General features: G+C 39.1%; 1 protein-coding gene across 11 annotated transcripts in view; it reads left to right on the top strand.

Annotated features, from left to right (window-relative positions):
• The first annotated feature begins 1,592 nt into the window (after positions 1 to 1,592).
• The window catches only part of OTUD4 (OTU deubiquitinase 4), a 33,294-nt gene continuing 14,598 nt past the window's right edge, over positions 1,593 to 20,288 (top strand). For 3 of the 11 annotated variants that reach the window (XM_062625717.1, XM_062625719.1, XM_062625724.1), the window contains exons 1-10: positions 4,106 to 4,899; positions 6,415 to 6,498; positions 9,287 to 9,337; positions 11,253 to 11,299; positions 14,436 to 14,508; positions 14,910 to 14,991; positions 15,755 to 15,899; positions 17,835 to 17,892; positions 18,264 to 18,381; positions 18,614 to 18,678. In XM_062625717.1, coding sequence (XP_062481701.1) covers positions 4,735 to 4,899; positions 6,415 to 6,498; positions 9,287 to 9,337; positions 11,253 to 11,299; positions 14,436 to 14,508; positions 14,910 to 14,991; positions 15,755 to 15,899; positions 17,835 to 17,892; positions 18,264 to 18,381; positions 18,614 to 18,678 — 888 coding nt within the window. In that variant the 5' untranslated portion in view covers positions 4,106 to 4,734. Of the gene's footprint in view, positions 1,889 to 4,085; positions 4,900 to 5,635; positions 6,077 to 6,414; positions 6,499 to 9,286; positions 9,338 to 11,252; positions 11,300 to 14,435; positions 14,509 to 14,909; positions 14,992 to 15,754; positions 15,904 to 17,834; positions 17,893 to 18,263; positions 18,382 to 18,613; positions 18,679 to 20,288 lie in introns of those variants that run through there. The other 8 variants (XM_062625721.1, XM_062625720.1, XM_062625722.1 and 5 more) reach the window with 5 other exon arrangements.

The raw sequence follows: 20,288 nt of genomic DNA on the forward strand, positions 1-20,288 counted from the left end.
TTTGTTGCTCCAACAGGAGCTATGCTTAAGAATATAACCGTTCATGACTTCTGAAACCTTTTAAATGACTTTTCTTGCCTCACCTCTTAGTATCTCAACTACATAAACCCTGACTTCATGGGGATGGATTTTTAGCAAAGAATGGCCATGTTCCCAAGTCAGCAAGTGCCTACGCGGAATCCGACATGAACTGAGGATGAAGGAGGACGTGGGTAAGGCAGCAAGAGTTATGGTATGAGCAAGATAAGAAGAAACTGGGAATGTGCTAAGATACAAAACAGTGAACTGTTGGCAAGTTTTAAAGGTTAGGTTCCTATGCTCTTATTTGACCAATTGCATACTAGTTGCTGTGTGCTACAAGAATATGTATCCAATCATAATACACCAAGTTAGTGTAAGCAGATGCAGACTATAGTATAAAAAGGATAGATGCTTTGTAGTAAACGGCTTTTGTCTGACATTGATCTCTGACTGAGTCCGTTTCTGCGGTTTCAGACCAGTATTGTCAAGACATTTGATGAAGAAGTGTTCCTCAGAGGTAGAAGGAACAGGTTTTACGAACATGTGCTTTTTATAATTTCTGATCAATACCATCACAGAACGGTTTGAGTTGGAAGGGACCTTAAAGCTCATTTAGTTCCAACCCCCCTGCCACGGGCAGGGGCACCTTCCACTAGACCAGGTTGCTCAGAGCCCCATCCAGCCTGGCCTTGAACACTGCCAGGGATGGGGCAGCCACAGCCTCTCTGTGCAACCTATGCCAGGGCCTCACCACTATTACAGTGAAGGACTTCTTAGTTGTATCTAACCTGAACTTCCCTTCTTTAAAGCCATTCTCTCTTGTCCTATTGCTGTATGCCCTTGGAAAAAAAAAGTACCTTTAAAAAAAATTATTTGGAAAAGAAAAATAAATTCTGAATTTGCTACACACATGCTTGCTCTTCTCACAGCCTTCCCACTAATGACTTACAGGCATTTTACGTATTTCTCCATGTCTGTCACAGCACTGCTGAGGAAGGGTGGTGCGACAGGGAATGTACACTATAGCTGCATCTGCAGGCACATACCGAAGGCATCGTTTAGCCACCTTTTTCCTTCTGGCAGCTAGGCCGGCCGACGGGACTGCCGGGTCCCCCCTCATCCATCCTACACCCGTTCTTCAGGGCTGCAAACCTCATTAAAACAAAATTACCTCTCAGAAAACCTCTTGAAAGTTTCGCGTTGCACGGCAGCGGGTGTGGGAGAAACCCCGATCACCGCTCCCGCCCATGGCGGCGACGTGGCCGAGCACTAGGACCTGCTCGCTAGAAGGGAAGGAAGACATTCCCCGGCTGTACCACTGCGTACCCCTGCGAGTGAGGACGCGAGCCGACTGCCGCTTGCTTCAGCACCATCCAGCTGCTTAAAGTTGCCGAAAGACAAAACTCAGAGAAACAACCACGCTCTAAACGCCGCTTCCTCCATCCGCACCTCGCCATTTTGGCCGGTCCCTTCTTTGCCTCCCCTTGTGGGCAAATGGTACGAGCCGCGGCAGGTGTGGCCGTCGGGACAAACCAACGGCTAGCGGGGAGAGGGGTGGCCGTGCGGGCGCGTTCTCCCTCCTTCCCTTCCTCACGCGCGCGGCAGACAGTGATGAGAGGCAGCGAACCGGGAGAGCGAGACCGGGACTGGGCTGGAGCTGGCAGTGGCCGCATCATCGCGGAGCGACGCGAGCAGAGAGGCCGCCGCGGGAGATTGAAGTGCCTGCGCCACCGCTGGGGCCGCTGTGAGGCGAGGAGGGGGCGGCGCTGCCGCCGCCGCCGCCGCTGCTGCTGCTGCTACCACAGCAGCTGTTGCGCGGGGGGCGGAGGAGGAGAAAAAGAGGAAGGGGCTGCCCGTCCTTCCGCCGGTAAGTGCCAGTCAGCGAGTACGGGCCCCTCCGCAGCCCTTCAGGCGGGGAGGACGGCCCCGGCGGCCTCTCCCGTGCCCGGGGACCGCCGCCCTGCCCGTCTGCCTGTGCTCGGCCTGTGCTGAGTCGCCCATGCTGGGTTTGCTGGCTGGGAGGACGGTTCTGTTGAACTGGAGCGAGAAAGGGCGGCCGTGGAGCGGGGCGAAAGCGGATCTCCATCGGCCAAGGATGCAGTTGGGTGAGGAGAGGCGGTTCCCCCCGGCTCTCTTCCCCCCCTGGTTCTGTTCCCCCCCCGGTTCTGTTCCCCCTCCAGCTTTGGCTGGCCAGGTGTTGGCACAGGCAGGCCGTAGACTGAATCACCACATAATCTTGGTTTAAACATCGAGTTTGTGGGTTGTTTTTTGTTTGTTGTTTTTTTTTTTTTCCCCCTTTCTTTCTTTTTAGCTTGAGTCAGCTTCCTGACCTGATTCAGTGTATGTGCAGCAGAAGCGCTTGTGTGGGCAATAGAGGTTAATGGGGAGGAAGAACTAGTGTCTGGAGCTGCTGTGGTAGAGGAGCTGGTTGAAAGTGTTAGTGGAGGTACTTGCTAATTAGAACATCTGTAACAGCGCATGAGTTACAATTTGGCCGTTCTTGATGGAGCACTTATTACAGGGTTGAGTGATTTCAGTTGTCTTTTGGTGGATGTGTTTCTTAATGCCTTGGATACTCGGCGTGTACAGGCTAGATCTCTTTAATGAGACCTTCACTGTTTTATAGAAACAGATTGCTGCTTGCAGTATGGGGGGGGGGGCGTGGGAAGATCTGTGGGTCACCATTGCTTTATTGACTTCAGGATTTAGCTGCTAAAGAGCAGGCTTTTAGGAAACTGGCAAGTGTATGACTGTTAGTTTTCTCAGTGTATTCACTTGTCAGAAGTATATTCACGTTCTGTCAGATACCGGATGACCTCGTGTGTATGTACAGGCATTTTGGAGTCTAACAGATCTGGTGAAAGGCATTTGGCCTTCCCCTAACCATTCTTTAGAATCACAATGAGAAAAAGGCTGAAATGTGAGGGAAGATGGACTTGTGACCGTGTTAGAGGATAGTTCTGTCTTTAGCTGTGATAAATAGGGCGAGGAAAAATGGAATATTCTCAAACTCTGTAACTGGGCACTAGTTTGGTAGTCTCAGGAACATATTGCCAAATAGCTTGTAGCTGCAGAAGCAGCACCTCTCCCATGCAGGGTTTTACTAGTCTGAGTTCCTGAAGTGAGCATGGTTAGCTGAGTCAGAAGCAGCAACTGTTTATAGTTCAGTCTTGTTAGATGACCTTTCCCATCTTCTAGTAAGAAGCCTGAGCTTTTCATCCAGCCCCTCACTGGTATTTTTACCTCATGTTCCTTGTCTGAACTGTCCACGTGCTGCCTTACCAGCTCCATGTGTCTTGGAGGTTCAGATGCTGTTAGGTCTTTACATTCACTTCTTTCAGTTTCTATTTTCCTTGCCTACAGAGAACCCTGGAAATGGGCTTTTGTTTCCAGTAGACTAACTCCTTTCTAGAGAACCTGGGCTTCTGTTGGGGGACAAGGGTTTGATACTGCTTGTGCAGAGCTGATTGAGCACTAGGCTTAGCCAGGTTTGTTACTTCATCTTATTCAATCTGCTGTTGTTATACACAAGTCATAGTGCAAGACACTGCTCTCCCTGTTCTTGCTGATGTTGGCTGAAAGTAAAAATCAGAGGTTTAATTCATTCTGTCTCTTGCATCTAAATTTGTTCATTTAAGCTAAAAAGTAACTGGTAGCATTTTATTTATCACTATTGCTACTGAGAGCTTTATAGCTCTTTCTCCTAGGAAAGTTGCACAACCACAGTAGAAAAAAGAGAAAGCCTTACAAGTTTGGGAAGCTTCTTTTTTTGACACTTCTTGTGCACCTAAATCTTGTCAAGCCTGTTTACAGTGCCAAACTAAAGCTAAGTCATGCAATTCTAATAAAAATGTGTACTGCTTCTTACCACTAAGAGTGGTATACAGAAAAAGTAGTGTATTAAAAGTAGTTAATGGCTGCGGCTTTTTTTCTAATCTCCTTTTGAGTAAGCCTCCTCTTCTGTCCCAGTTTTTGTTCTATCTTCTTTCCTACAAGTGGATGGAGTTAAGTAATCTTACAGTCTAATGTGTTGAGGAAAACAAAACAAAAAAGCATAACCAAATTAAACCCGGACCTATCTGTGGACTGGGTTTTATAACTATGTTTGGTTATAAAGCTAAGAAGCTCCCGCTGGCTGACATGAGCCCTGTTCCCCGCTCCCGCCCTGCCGGGGGAGGATCCCGCCGCTCCCTCCTCCGGGACTACCGCTCCCAGAAGCGCCCGGGCTGAAAGTGAAAATAAACGCCAGGTTACGCTTCTCTTTTTTTCCCTTTTCCCCTCCCCGGCGGCGGTAGCACATGTCCTTTCTCTTTTGTTTTCCGCCCGGCAGGCCGGCTGCGCGCCCGGGCCGGGACTCGCCGCCCTGAGCGGGGAGAAGCGGGACGGCGATCCCGCCGGAGCGGTGCCCGGGAGCTGCTGCCCGGCCCTCCGGAGGAGCATAGAAGCCGCGGGGTTTATGGAGCTGGAAGTCCAGGCTGCGAAGTAAAACTTGGCTCTTTCTCCCCGCGATTCCCACATGCAAGTTGATAACGTGAGACCGGCTGCTTTTCTTATCGCTGCTGCTACCTCGAGTGCCGGGGGCCAGTACTCTGCTCCCCCCCGCCCCCGCCGCTGCTGTTTCCTTTGCCCGGCCGCGGAGCTGCTCGGTGGGTTTCCCTTGCCATGTGGGGCTAGGAGGGGTGCAGCCATTCTCCACAGGGTGAAGCGGTAAACATGGAGGCGGCGTGCAGAGCCGACAGCGGGGAGCAGAGCCATCAAGGCGGCGGCGCGGACACCCCTGGGGACACTTCTATGGACTGCTACCTGCGATCTCAGGGCTTGTACAGAAAGAGAGTTGCCAAGGATGGATCTTGTCTTTTCAGGGCTGTGGCCGAGCAGGTAACTGCCTACCTAAACAAAGCTACCTCTCATGAAAGCATGGGAAGTAGATCTCATTAGTGGGTGATAATTAGTGTTAAAATGCTGACAAGTATAGGTTAAGGTTAACAGTCGTGTGCCTGTGTGTGTGTGAGTGTGAGAATGAATAATTTCTGCCTTGCAACTTGAGAGAAGTTCTGTGTGTACAGCCGTTTTCTGTCATCAAGAAATTGTTACCTGTCTTGGCCTTCCACCGCCTCCTCAGAGCTTTTTTCAATGTAAGATTTCTACATTTGGGTGCAACTGCTTCCACATGAGGCTCTTCAGGAAACGGAATTTGGCTTAAAGAGCGGAAAAACTTTGCTCTCAGATTTGTTAATTAGTTTGTTATAAAATTAGAGAAAGTAATTTATTTTCAGTTCTTCCTGTTAAATTCCCTTCCCCCATTTCAGTATTGAAGAAAAAAAGTGACAGCGTCATCTTGTTTTAAACACAAACAAACAGCAGTGGGAGCTCTGGTGCTTCTGATTGTGGGAGCCCAGATTCCTGTGCTAATTATACACAGTTCACTTTTTTTTTTCCTTTTTAAACATTACTTTCCCCTCTCAATTTCTGTGTTCAGGAAGGAAAAGCTATAGAGCTGAAGTGAATGGTGGTATTTTTTTATTTCAGAGGAATGTTGAATATACATTTATACTCTGGTGTTTTTAATTAACATATATATATATAAGGTTTTGCCCACACTACAGTGTATATAGAACTTTTTTCAACTAAAAAACATCACATTTGTATTTTATTGAAGGGAAGGCCTTTAATTCAAAGTTATTAGGTGTTTATCCACAAACTTGGCCTAATCTGTGCTCTTCATGCAGGAGAAACTGCACTGGTCTAAATTTGAAGGTGTTTTAAATTAAAGGCGGTGTGTAAGGATTGCAAGGGAGGCTGCAGCTTGGATTGTCTGTAATTTCCCTACGTTGTAGTGAGGGTACAGAAAAAGTGAGGTTGGAGATAACTGATGAAAGTAATGTTTTTTTCCAGTAGAAGTTTGAACAGGAGGTAAAATGCAGGTGTCATATTTGGATCTGAAGTCCTGGCTTCCAAATCAGTGTTCAGGCAACAGACATACACCTCTTAAAGTCAAGAGAAAGTAATCCTGCAGTCTCTTAGATTTGGTTGGATTTCATTTGAACAAATGCATGTTGATAGTCAATTTCCTCATTCACTTGTGCAGTAACTTCTTCAAAGTCCTTTACAAAAGAGGTGGTTAAAGAATAACAACAAATGCTATTCATTTTGCTCAGTAAATCATTGTAAAATTGAATGTCTGAATTTCGTAAATCTGCAGTTACTTAATTTTTGATTAAGTAACTGAAGTTTCACCTGCATAAAGGTGTTACTGAATGAGTGTGTATTTAAATGTTCTTAAAATTAGAATATTTCCAAGCCTGTATTTAAACAACAGTCATTAATTATTTGTGACCTGTCATTAAAACTCTTAAGAACCAATGTCACTTTCTTCTCTTTCTCCCTTTGTAGGTGTTACACTCTCAGTCTCGGCATATTGATGTTAGGATGGCTTGTGTAGACTATCTTCGGAAAAATAGGGAGAAATTTGAAGCAGTAAGTATTTTTGTTTTATTCGTGAGCAATTAAAAACAAGTTGCTTTGTTCCTTCCACTTTTCTAAAGCACATTTTGCTGTTTGTGACAGTATTCATCACAGCTATATGCCAGTTGATGCTTTTTAAAGTGAGTGCTCTTTAAAATAATTGGCACATGTGTGGTAGTAACTCATTTTCATAAGCCTGCAGGAAGACTTGTGTGCTGCTTGAGCTGGAGTCATGTGGGGTGGGAAGAGTTGTTTTTAATGCTCATTAAATAACAAAACAAACTTAAAATTAAACTGTAATAGTCTGTAATGAAGCTACCAAAATCTGGATTTTATTTTAGTATAATGCCTATTTTAACAAAGGTCATAAAATGCTCCTATTGTGCTATTTAATTGCTTTTACAATATATAAGGGATTGACTGATGAGAAGAGTGAAACTTCTTTCAGGGTCTACAAACTATTATGCATTACCACTGTGGTGTTGTTTTTCTAAACATGCACAAATTCTCCATCAACCATGGAATAAAATATTTTGACGTTGAGCTATATTTGACCAATGTCATCAGTGTTAATGTTATAAAATCCTATTTTTCATTCCTTTTAAAAGAACAATAATAAATAATGGTGTTCCTGTTTGTTTGTATGTGTTTTAGTGTATATCTTGTTTAACAAACTTCAAAGATAGCCAAAACAGGAGTATGTGTAAGCATTTGTTACTAGAGGGTTATTTTTCAGCTTTTGTTTCCTGTTCCAAATTTATTTGGACCCAAAATAAAAAGGCTGGTTTAGGTGCTCACTAGCACCTTAAGGGAAGAGAAGGAAAGCAGGAATAAGTGTGTGTGTATTCTGTAATTTCAAAGTGCCCTATGCTCAAATGTGGCTGATCACTGTTAGTGTGGAAGTTGTCAAGAATGAATGACATGAAATACAGTGAGTCTCCCTGGGAGAATGCAGTGCTGACTTGACTGTTTCCATTTGCCAGGACTGTTTGTTTCCTGTCCATCTGAGGATTTAACCAACTCTTAGAGCTGTCTCCCGTCTTACTTATTTTTTCACTGCTGACTTTTTAATCCCTTTCTTACCAGAATTACTTCACTTACTCCAATATTTACTTTTTGGAAATAACTTGAACATTCTTGACTCTAAACATGTGTTGTTTCCTCTCTTTGCTGTTCTTCTGAAAAGTCTCTCTTAAGCTTCTTGTCAGTTTTCAGAATAGGTGTTTTATGTACAAGGTTTCATATCTGTTCTCATTTCCTGGTGTTCCTAGACCCTCAGGTATCTCACTTCAGCTCTACTGATCTCCTTTGCTCCCCATGTCTCTTACTACGCTTTGTGTTTTTAGTCTGTAACATAGCATTGTTAACAAGGTAACTCTCTTAAAACAAAAAAACCCCAAACATACAAACAAACTGCGTAACCAACCTGATCTCTTAGTTCAACTATTTACTTATCTGCCTTCTTAGTAGCTGTGTTCTATTGACATGTAGAACTCCGTGAAGTTCCTCTTCTGTCTATTGTAACCATTGCAGCCTGGATTTATGTCTCATTCCATTGATGCTGCTATAATCAAAGCTTCAGGTGACTGAAACGGTCTTCATTTTTATCCTCATCCTTTCTTGAAGTGTTATCTTTGATTGCCGCTGTTTTACTTTCATGTTTTTTTTTTTGTTTTTTTTTTTTTTAAGCTCTTCAGTTTCTTATGAGAACTTTCTGGTGCCCTTTCTTTCTTCTGCTGTGTGTTATCTCTAGGTCGTTTAATTTTGATACACCAAAAATCCTGCTATGTGTGATCATGTTTTACTAATTCACCTTTTAAATTCATACCTGATTGCATCTGTCTAAATTAAAATGTTTGGCTAGACTTTTTGATTCTTTTCATGAACAGCACTGTCCAGCCAGGTGCAAAATGGCTATAGCAGGACTTTTAATCTCAACTACTTCAATCAGTTTTCCTCATCACCTTGTTTTGTAATCACTGTGGGTAGAAAGGCTGTACAGCTTGTAGCTTAAGTTCGTAATGGGAATTACTACTTTAGACACACTCTGCAGATTGTCTAAATAGCAATTAGATTGTGTCTAAATATAATTTTTTAAAAATGGAGTCTCATGTCTGTTACTGCAGAATCTTTCTCTGGTCTTAAGAAATGTGCATGTTAAAGAGTGCAGCTGAAGAGTTACTTTCTTAGTCTGGTGCTTACAGGGTAGCCCATTTTGTTTGCATCATTTCACTGATAGTAAAAGCAGTTTTTTTGAAGTGATATAGAAATGAAGCTAAAATACTTTCTGATTTGCCTATACTATATCTTATTGCTGCTTGGGTATTACAGAAATGTGACTTTTGTTTCTGATTGTCCATTGTTGCCTATTTCTTTTAACAAGATACTTGAATAAGCCCACACGTACTCTCTCCAGTGATGTTTTGCATGCCTGGGTTGAATTTCCCATAAACACCTACTTTTGCAGCATCTTTGCTTTCTTTCAGATTTCCCCCTTTGGCTGCTGGATTTCTTATTGTTGGTGTTCGAGTTTTTTTTTTTTTTTTTTTTGTTTGGATTTTATGATGACTCCAGAGGCTATTTATGTGGTTATTTTCTGGAATGCTGACCTTTATTCCCTTATCTTTACATCACTTTATACTTAGATTGTAAGCCCTTTGGGAGCAGGGTAGTCTTAAATTTCTAGTGGAACATTCCCATTGGTAGAATGGGTCACACACTGGGGATTGCATACACTATTCTAATAAAACCGAATTATTTCTTTTTTATTTTTCCTTTTTTTTTTTTTTTTTAAATACAGTTCATAGAGGGGCCATTTGAAGACTATTTAAAATGTTTGGAAAATCCACAGGTATGTTAAACTTGACTTATAATAAAAAGCAGTACTGTATTGAAGTTGATGGATAATTGCATTTTTTTTTCTCTCACAAATGCTTTGACTGAATTTAAGAGGTTTTTGAATTATGTGAACATATGTTTTTATCAGTGTACTCTCTAACGTAAAATGATTTGGGGATTTTTTTTTTTGGTCTGGATTTAAACCTGTTAGTCCTTGGATTGTACCCAGGTGTTTCTAGTTTCTGCAAAACATCAAGAAACATAGTATAGCTATTTTTTTTCTTGAAGGCAGCCTTGAATAAAGGCTGAAAGTTTCCATGATGAAAAGAGAGTTACTTACATAAGGGATATTATGAACACTAGCCACAGGCTTTTTTGAAGATACTTATTTAAAACAAAATTATTATTCCCCTTCTCTCCACCAATTTAATGTTAGTATTTTTATTAAGGAGTTAATTTGTGTAAGCTGAGGGGATGGGGAAAAAAGAAAAAGAATTATCTAGTAAAACATTGCAAAATCTTTTAATTTTTTTTAAGCAGTCATACATAAATTTTATTAAATTTTACGATTCTAAAAATCAAAACATGACTTCTCCCCCCCCCACATTTCTATAGCATCTCTAGTTAGAATGGCTAACCGGATGGTTCTCTTTTTCAGTTTTCAAAATGTATGGTGTAAGGAGGGAAAAAGTGGGTGTTTGGCCTACTCTGCTTCTGTCTGTTCATTCCAGGATTTTTAACTGCAAAGCTTTGTTAGTCAGATATTGAGTTAACATGCATTGCTAAATGGTAAACCATGCCGTTTCCCAGTAGAACTTATTCTGCCCTAAACTGTGCTAATATGAATAGTTTACAGCCCTGCATTGCCTTTGTGGAAAAGTTCTTTCTCATACATGTTCACTAATGTTTAAAAGAAATCCTTTGGAAAAATGAACCAGACAGTAGCTTTTTCACATGGTCAGAGCAGTTAGTATTAAGTTAGTCGGTATTTGAAAATTGTCATGAGAATTTAAAAAAAAAAATAAAAATGCTACAAAATCCTGCCCCAAACTCAATTTCAGTATTTTTTAATATAGTAAGAACAACAACAACAACAACAAAAAGAGAGAAAAAAGGTCTGGTCCCATCATACTGGAGCACAGGACATTGCTTTGGCTGGTAATGGAAGAAACAGCTTTTACTTTTTTATGATTTGAGTCTGGGTTATGGCATTACTGACACTTCACTGATTAACAGTTTTGAAGTACAGACTTGATCTTTCTTCAGGTGTTGATACATAGCTGCTTGTCTGAGAAATGCAGCTATCACAAGTTTATTTTGGCTGTTTGGAAGTGGACTGTCTACTTTGTTGGAGCAGTTCACAAGATGGTGTCAAAATATTTGTATGGAAGTTATCTGTGTTTTAGGCAGGGGAGTTAAGCCTCAGGGTTCTTTTTCCTGCTCAACTACAGCTCAAGGCCGCAAACCCAGACAGTTTTGAATGTGGAGAGTAACATTTTTAAACCCACTTGGTAAATCTGACACTTGTTTTTTTTTCAAAAATCAGTTTTGAAAAGCTAGACTGCTGGTTGTTTAACAGAAAAATACCCCAACCCAACTCTATCACCCTTCAAAATCATACTCTTTAATGACAGATTTGAATTTGTGATTGATTTTTAATTCTCTCAGTTTTCATACAGATAGATTCATTACTAGTTTGGGGAAATGTCCTTCTAGCTTGTACCCCTTAACTGCCTTACTGGAATAATTATTATTAACAAAAACATACAATCAAAGTGTCTCAGCTGAACTTCAGACTTCGTGTTGATATATTTGTTTTTTTGACAGTAATTTCTTGCATCTCTTGGCTTACACATGAGGAAGTATAATAACTGTGTTTAATAATTGTGTGTTTGAAGATAATTTTATTCTTTTTTCTTTCAATATAGGAATGGGTTGGACAAGTAGAAATAAGTGCCCTTTCTCTTATGTACAAGTAAGGAAACTTTTAAATACGTTTTATTGAGATCAGTTGTTTTGTTAGGGAGTCAGTTGGAATAACAAAGATGTAATTGTGTGTTATACTGTAGCTCTCCAGAAAGTTACAAGTATGCTTTGAAAATCATGGCTCTCAAGGTAATAAATAGAAAAGTGAGCTTTGAAAATGGCATTTAATTGGGGGTTTGAATCCAGGTTTGCAATAATGTCATGCATCTCACCTGCACAACTGATTGTGGGTAGAGTGATATAGTTTGTCTTGTTAATTTTCATATCCTAATGTTTCTATTAAAATTGCATTTCTTCCTGTTTCTCAACAAGGCTTTAATATTAACAGTATTGCTAAGTTGGGGGCTGTACTTGTTTCTTTATTACCTTTGTACAAATGCTCTGATGTAACTTGAAAGTGGTATGAGTATTGTAGACTGCATGCTAGAAAGCCACTCCCCTGCTATGAAGTTCTGTGTACCAGGTATATATATATAAGATTACCTGGTGTACTGCTTAGTCTCTTTTCTGTATAAACATTAATTTTTCCACTGTATCAGTATGGATGAAATAGTACGAGTTTGTCAAGTACCATAGCTTGAGCTATGCTTCAGAAATGTTTTGTTATTTGTGCATAGAAACACTCCTTGGTGATGAGCAGTTTTGTTGATGTGTTTTTTATTAAATGTAAACCTCTATATTAATCTTTCTACAAAGTAGTATGAAACAATATGCTGAATATTTATAGCTATATACTATATATACAGTCTATATACTGTGCAAGGGAATGAGCAATGTACAGCATCTTCTCTTTCTGCTGTTTGTGAACCTGTTGAAGAAGTCAGTATTTCAAAATGCTTACTGTAAATTAATGACTTTTTATGCTTTGACTCTTGATGAGACAGTTGATGGAGGAAAGCAACTAGTAAAATATTTCAGGTACTTAGATGAGTGCTAAGGATGGGAAATTGCATGAAACTATCTTGGCATTTTGTTAATGGACAGTTCAGAGTTGCATGTGCTGCATGGGTGGGAGAGTAAAGTTTGGCTCAAGAGGCTTAGAAAGAAGGTCTGATGGTTAGATTGAGCCAGGGTGAAGAGGGATGTAACTCAAGTCAATAAAATTGCATGTTTGCTTACATTGGACCTGGGTGTTTGTGATCTTCTGTTTGTTCTATTTCTGGTCATGAGAAATGTATTGTCATGAAATAGAACCAGTTGATTTTGAAGCTGTGATATGTTGGTATCGAGGACCACAGCTGTTAAATGAATAGAGAGACAAATTCTGGTTGATCATAGCATTTTTAAAATTTCTGTTGGAAGCATGAGGATTGTGGCATAGTTGCAACTATAGGCAGTATTTTGCCGCAGAGTCGGACATGCAAGAATTGCTACTGCCATACTTGTTTTGGGAAGACTGGCCTTTATTAAAAAGGCAATTTTGAGGATCTGGAAAAGTAGGAATGGTGCTGGAGACATAGTTGCTTCTCTTCCTGCAGGCTGGCAGACTGAGGGGGAGCAGAAGTATGAATTTACTGTTCTGTGTCAAGCAGAGAAATGAGAGAGTTTCAGACTTAAAGCATAGGGTAGAAATGCAGTACGAATAGTTTTGTGTCATTTTTACTCCTCAGATCTATCACGGGTGTAATTTGGTTATCTATTAAATTTTTCTTGCTGCCCTGAAGCGGGTGGGTCTCTGAGCTATGAAATTCTTTTCTTCTCAGAATTGCTTTTTCCGAGTTGTTGTAGAATCTTGTGGATTTTTTTAATCCAAAAAAAGCATCTCTGAGTGTATTTCACTGTTTTGCAAGACTAGTAAAGCTTTTGCTTGTGTGAGCAAGGAAGAAGTTCAAGGAAGTGATTGGTTGCTGAGCAAAGAATTCATGGGGAGGATTTATGGATGAAGGAGAGAGAAAATAATTAAGATCACGACAGAGACTGATGATAGCAAAAAAGAAAAAAGTAGCAATTGTTTCAGGTTTTAGAAAGTAGAAAATCAAACAGCGTGTCATGTCAGTATCAGTTGTGGGTTTTCCTGTATGTGTCACTTTATATCCAGTTCAGCTTTTTATGCTTTTTAATCTAACAAGCCAAAAAAGAGAATTGTAAGTGTGGAATGTAAATTCTAAATTTGCTTAACTGTAGTAGCTTAACTCTTCATTTTTGGTATTTTCGATCCTTTTAAATGTAATGAGATACCCAAACTTTCTTTGCAGTGATAACAATTTTCTAAGCCTGGTTTAAAGACTGTACTAGACTTTCACCCTTGATGGTAAATGTCTGCCAACACAGCAGTGGCATGCTATCTGCTGATTCAGCCCAAGTTTCCCAAAAAGTTTCTTCCTCTACTGTTGAGAGCAGTTGAAGAGACACTTCAAATCCAGCAACTTGAGTCTAACAAACACAGAATGGTGTTAGACTCCACACTTCAGTGGAGTCCTTAGCCCCTAAAAAAGGGAAAATGAACCTCTGAATGTCTTTTTTTAGCATATTACGCTTTTTAAAATGCATGAAAAAAAGACACAGAGGGCGTGATTTGCAGAGGTGCTTGTTGGTTACAATATATGATCCTCAGGCAATGCCTGCTGGTGGTCTGTTTGGGAGCAGAAACATTGTGTGGATCCTTCTGAGCCTAAGAACTTGGTTTGTTAGGCGAGAAGATTTTCTGAGAAGAGACATAGACTGTTCTGTTAGCTGGCCCAAGAGGGTTGTCATGTGCATGTAATCAGTCTGCTAACAGATTTAGCCTAAACCATTGCTGTGGTCACTGTTTCCTGTCTCTGTTCATAAAACCAACCTCCTCTTTTTTTCTGGTTGGCTTCCAAATAGCAAAAAGTGAAGTGAATTTCTCCAGCACTGGGGAGCCATCATCTTTTTAGACATTGCTCCAAAAAGCAGTGTCTGGAAAAATGCTTTACTTGTCATTGGCTCTGTCCACATTGTAATAGCACCTCTTATTCTAGAATATTCTTCCATAAAAGCCTTTTTTTTGATCAGTGATAGTTGTATTCATCTTCTTCAGTATTCTTTTCCAGTAGGTGTTTCCTGTGGTTATGTGTGTTCCTTGAACTTGATTTGAATATTTCATTTTTTTAATTGATACTAATTTCTAAATTAATTCTTAACTGCTATTTTTTTGTCCTCAGGAAAGATTTCATAATATACCGGGAACCAAATGCTTCTCCTTCACATGTAACTGAAAATGGCTTTTCTGATAAGGTAAAAAAAATTAATGATGGCTATTGTGAAAGGCTGAATTAAGACTATATAAACAGCAAATAGTTTTGTGAGTTTTATTATTCAACACTATGAAATGTTCTGAGAATTTTAACAATTTCTTTTTGTACATATTTAAGGCTTCTGTTGATACATGTAGCACTTATTTTTAAATGGATATTTGGGGTATATCTTCCTAGTAATTAAAATTCTGTAAGAAAGCAATTTACAAGTGCTAACTCACATAGCTACCTCTGTCTTAAAGTTTTTTTGACTTTTGGACAAATCTTTTTTGGTTTAAAGGATATGTGTGTGTTGGTACATAAAGTTGAATTTAAAAGGTAGTGCTAATATGAAAAGTCAAGTGAGATGCAAACCCTAAAATACCTGTGTTTTTTTAATAGGTATTGCTGTGCTTCTCAAATGGAAACCACTATGATATTGTTTATCCCATAGAGTATTCAGAAAAGGCTGCTCTGTGCCAGTGTAAGTATTATGTTGGTTAGCTAAAAGCATGTATTTTTACCAAAATCTTAAAATGATAACTCTTAGGTTTCAGGAAAGCACTGTATGAAAGCTCATTGTAGTCATTTTTTTAGTAGCTTAATTTTCCATTTGAATTGTCAATGACTGTATGGTTTTGCAAGAGCACGAATTCTTCCTGTGTCCTTATTCTTGACAAAGCAGATTATATGACAAGAGGAGAATATTTACCTGCCTCTTTGAATCTGGGTGGTCTGATGTAAAGAGAAAATGTTGGTGTACTAATTTATGATCTGTTGCATTTTGTCTGGTCAACATTCTCATGTTGATTTTGTATTTCAGACTATGTTAGCAAACTAATTGTGTTAGAATAATCCTTGCATGTGTAACTTGTCACAGAAATTACAGGGGTTGCATGTGGGAAAAATAACTGTCTTCATGGATTATTGTTTTCTTTAGTAGATTGCAGAATGCCCAAAGGTCCTAATCAGGTTTGATGGGTCACTGTGACAGTCTCTACAAGGATTCTAATTCTTCATGGAAACTCTGCTTATGTGCAGAGTTACATGGCAGAGGGCAAATTTGACCTAATTTTTAGTATGTATACCCATAGTAGCTGCAGCTGGTTCTGCCTTCACAGTTTAAGGCATCAGAATGCTTGCTTGCTTTCATTGAAGAAATTTGAAATGCATCAGTAATGGTAGTATAAAATCTCATTTGCCTTGTAATTGATTTTGCCCTTCCACTATCTCCTCCTCTTCCCCAGCTCTACTGTATGAGTTGCTTTATGAGAAAGTATTTGATACAGATGTAAAGAAAATTATAGCGGAACTTAGTGCTGGTGGTGTGACAGAGGAAAGTAACGGTAGCAGTGAAGTATCTGCTTCAGATTCAGAAGATGACAGCTACAGGTAAATGGGATTTAAAAGTTAATATAAGGTTCCTGTAAGCAATACATGTTAAATGAGTTTTCTGAATTTCTGGTGGGTAGTAGAATTCTAACACTTAGGTTTGAAAGACCTTTACAGATTACTAAGAAAAGAAACACAAAGTGACAAGGTTAGAAAGAATGAAATGTGTCATCTTCCCTGTACCGGAGGACAGGTTTCTCGTTCCTCTGTTTATCCTGTATCTAGCTTCACATCTCTTTACATAATGGAATATTGCCATTGCAACATGTCCCTCTCCCTGTTTAAAAGAGCAGAATCCCCTGGGACAGCTGTCAGTCTGGCATAGTAAACTCCATCAAAGTTACTTGGCCAGCTCTTGCAACTCAGTACAGTTACAGGAATCTACTCCAGCTTATGTTATTTCCACATCTGGGGGCTGAAATGCCTGCTTGGGATGTATCAAAATGGAGAAATACAGATATAGCTTGCTCAGTTTTGTTCTTTGATCTTTACGAAGTGATTCTGTTTGTGGGTTTGTATTCTTTTTGCTGGACCTGAATGCTCTAGCTAGGTTTGAGATTTTGACCTACTGATTCCTTTTGTACAGTAAGTCTTCCACAGTGCCATTTTTGCGTTTACATAGTGGCAGTTTTTCTTCTGTTTAATACTGTTCTGAAATCTCTGGCTGTGTGAAATTCCATTGAAGCCATGGAGATCATGTTACATTAGTGCATCATGTCCCCTCTTCCCACTGAATGTCATTAAATTCCTTACTGGGGACTCTGCTGTTGTCTGTGTGGCATGTGTCAGAAGAAATACTTTGAGATATTGGAAGCTGATTGTTTGTTTGTTTTACCTCAAGCGGAAAACAACAGAAAGATGATGCAAATCACAGAAGGAAAACCAAGTTGTGGGAAAGGATTTAGCTTCCTTTCTTGTTTAGAAAAAAAAAATACTAGGGAGTATTGCCAATTAAAATACAAAGTATTTCTGCCTTGGGGAACAATTATTGTGGTTAAATGTCAGACAGTGGAAACCTCCTTCATTCCTTTCTGCTCTTGAAGCTTTCCTGGGCTTTGTATGCAGTAGCATTATCCTGTATCTTTGGGATTCATAAGAAAATAAACTGCTAACCTCCATTGAATCTTTGTAGATGAAGGTCATAAACTCACTTGAGACGACCAAACTCAACATTTTTTATTTAAACCATATGTCTTATGATGCGAGAGCCAGTGTAACTCTTGATCTAGTTAACATGAATTACAAACACTTTGCTGTGTTTATGAAGTCTTGATTTTTCCTGCTTTTATTGAAGTTGACTTCAGCTTGTTTCATTACCTAGTTTTCCAGAAGGTCTTTTGCATTTTATAAATGTCAAGTTTTCAGTTATGTTGTTATTAAATGCCAGTAGTTTGTTTTGGTTTTGGGAGAAGTTAATGCTGACAGATACTTACAACTTGCTTTAGGGAAAAATACTTGGTTTTTCTCTGTGGAAAGTAATTTTTCCACTGATGTCAGGTGTAGAAAATAAGAGTAAACTAGAGTGTCTGATGCCAGTTCACTATAATAGAGTGTTTTTTGGTTTTGATTTTTTTTATGTCTGCTTTTGCTATGTCTTCCTTTATATAACTGCAGAAATTTCAGAGGAATTTTTTGTTTCCTTTGCCTGTTCCCTTCCCACCTTTTTTATTTAGGTGGTGGCTAAGTCAGTACACATAAATTAGACATCCTAAAACTTGTTCTTAAAACCAAAAATATTATTATTAGCTTTATATGATACAGAAATGTAGTTCTTTGTTTTAGACAGCTTTTTCATTTTGAAAGATGTTCTGTGGTATGCTTATTGTGTAAAAACTATGTAGAAAGTGGTATTTTTATCCACTTCCAAGAAAATTCTTTACCCATTTTTCAGGCGTTAATACTATAGTATCACAGTTCACTTCTGTCCTTTTGCAGGAGTAAAGCTACAACAGTTAGTGATACGAATGGATTGAAATCTCTTTCTGACAACAAGGTATTTATATGTTAAGGTTTATTTTCTGACTGCCATATTTTTTCAGTGTTCAATGTTCCTGAGAGAATCTTGTGTTTCTAGTTCTGCTAATATGTGATAACTTAAAAAACTACTTACTACTTTGAAAAATAACTTTTGCTTTTCATGTGCCAAAAGATGGATAGTGTCCTTTTAACACTACTTAGTTCTTAATTTTTGTTCTGATATGGTTAGAAGAAAAAGCATTGAAAAGGTAATTGAATTATGTTATGCTTTTTGTATTTTCAGCTGCTTTATATTTTAGTTTAAAGCTGAACATTGTGGTTGAAAAATGGAGAATTGTTACATCATTATATATTTGACCATTTAGGACTTTGTTCTGCTTCTTACAGCACCTTAAGAGCAATGAGAATCCTGCCTTGTTGGTCTTACCTAAAAAAGTTCTTAAAGCACTCAATCCATCAGTTTACAGAAATGTTGAATACGACGTTTGGCTCCAATCCAAATGGGGTAAGTAACCAAATACTTAAAAGTTCCAGCTTTTGCATGTTGATGTGTAAAGTGAGGTCTCTTGAAGAGCAGTGGTGCAAATGGAGGTTTGGGTTTAGGCAGTGGGCTTTCTCACAGGGGCCAGTCTGCAGGTTTAGGGCGTGAACTTGGGGTTTGCACTTCTACTGCATCAAGAAAGTAACTCTTACAGTGTATTTAAACTAACGATATGTTATTGATCATGTATTTACAGATCAGCAAAACCAAGATTTTTCTATTGCTGCTGGCATGCAATACTCAGTTGGAGATAAATGTAAAGTAAGTAATAGTTGCATTATAGTTAAAGACATTAACATTTTGCTGAAGATGCCAATTTCAAATCTTCGTTTACTGTTTTGATATATATATGCTGCTTTCTAAATATTCTTGTGTCTTCAGCTCAATATTTAACTGTTGGTAGTATTCATGACTTAACAGCATGCATCTAGAAAAGGCAGGTGATAGAACGTATGATCAGTGCCAGTTTACTGGATTAAAAAGTCACAAGGTTGACTTCAGGAATATATTTGGTAAAATGACTGAGGACCTTAATGTTAAGTATGAAGATAAGTTTGTTCAGGCTTCCCTCTGGGGTGAGTCCTTGCTTAGCCTTGTAGAATGCTAGCCTGTGTGTGAGAAGCAGGTGTGTTTAGGGTGGTTTATTCAGTTCAAGATAAGCTCTGTTTTTCTCCTGATGGGCTCCATAAATTAGGTAGTTACTCCTGTGATGTGTGAAAGTGTGGGGTGTGTCTGTTTTATAAAACTAATTGTTAATCTCCCCTGCATCTTTTGCTGGTGGCTGCGCTTGCTTTCTTATATTGCTTCATGGTGAAGTGTTTGCATGCATTTATGTGCATGATGGACAACTAAATTTTAGTGTTTTCTGTCATCTGGGCTTTTCTTTGGAGAGACCAAAACCAACACCATAGTTCCATGTATTTGTGTTCAGCTCTGGAGATAATGATTACTGTTTGTAAATTGACTTTGTTCTAAAATCATAACTTTCAAGTAATGGAGTACAGCTTGCTTTAGTTACTGCAGATCCTGAAGTTTGGGATGATTCTTCCTCTTGAAGTATTCAAAGTGTGCTATGCAATTGCTCTTTAAACTCTATTTGGAGTATGCATTGCTGCTTAAGAAGAAATAAGATTTACCATTAAATTCTAGAGTGCTCAAATTTTAGATTAATCTCCTTACGTGTGTTAACGAAACTGCTGGTGCTTGGCTAAACATGGTGCTTTCTAGGACACTTGACCATCTATTTAAGGTTATTCTTCTGAATGTGAAAATACTCAGTTTCATTATGCAGCGTGGGGGCTCTTTCAGTTTGTGGGTTTTTTGTTGTTTTTTTTTTTTTTTGTGTAATGGAATTAAGCATAGTGAATAAATTCAGGAAAAATGCATCTCTGAACCTAGAGTGAGTTGATTATTTATTGCTTAATGGGAGAGGCTTAAAATTTGTATTTAAGAACCTAAGGCTGTTTCGTGTAGTATTTACTAAAGGGTACAGGTATTATTAGTAGAAAGATCTCTGGTAGCTAACGTACTCTGTCAAATTTTGTATGTACGTAGCGAGTCAGTGAATATATGGGATAAAAACATGAGGAGGAAAGATGAAGTAAATGGTGAAAAGTGAAATTGACCAAATTAATACAATTTGAAAGCCAAATATTGTAGCAGAACATTATGAGATTTATGTGTAGCAGAAGACTTTTAAGAATATAGAATGTCAGACAAGTAACACTGTGATCGTGTCTGAACAACTTTTTTTTGGTTGTTTTCAAAGCAACTTCCTGAAGAGTGACTTCAGAAATAATTGGTGTTCTTTATGTTCTTAACTACGCTAAATTTCCCTGAAGTTAGTAATGAATTTTTCTTTTCTTTACATG

The sequence above is a fragment of the Pezoporus occidentalis genome, unplaced genomic scaffold (assembly GCF_034315485.1).
Source record: "Pezoporus occidentalis ecotype Australia unplaced genomic scaffold, CSIRO_AGI_Poc_V1 ctg281, whole genome shotgun sequence".
Lineage (NCBI taxonomy): Eukaryota > Metazoa > Chordata > Aves > Psittaciformes > Psittacidae > Pezoporus > Pezoporus occidentalis.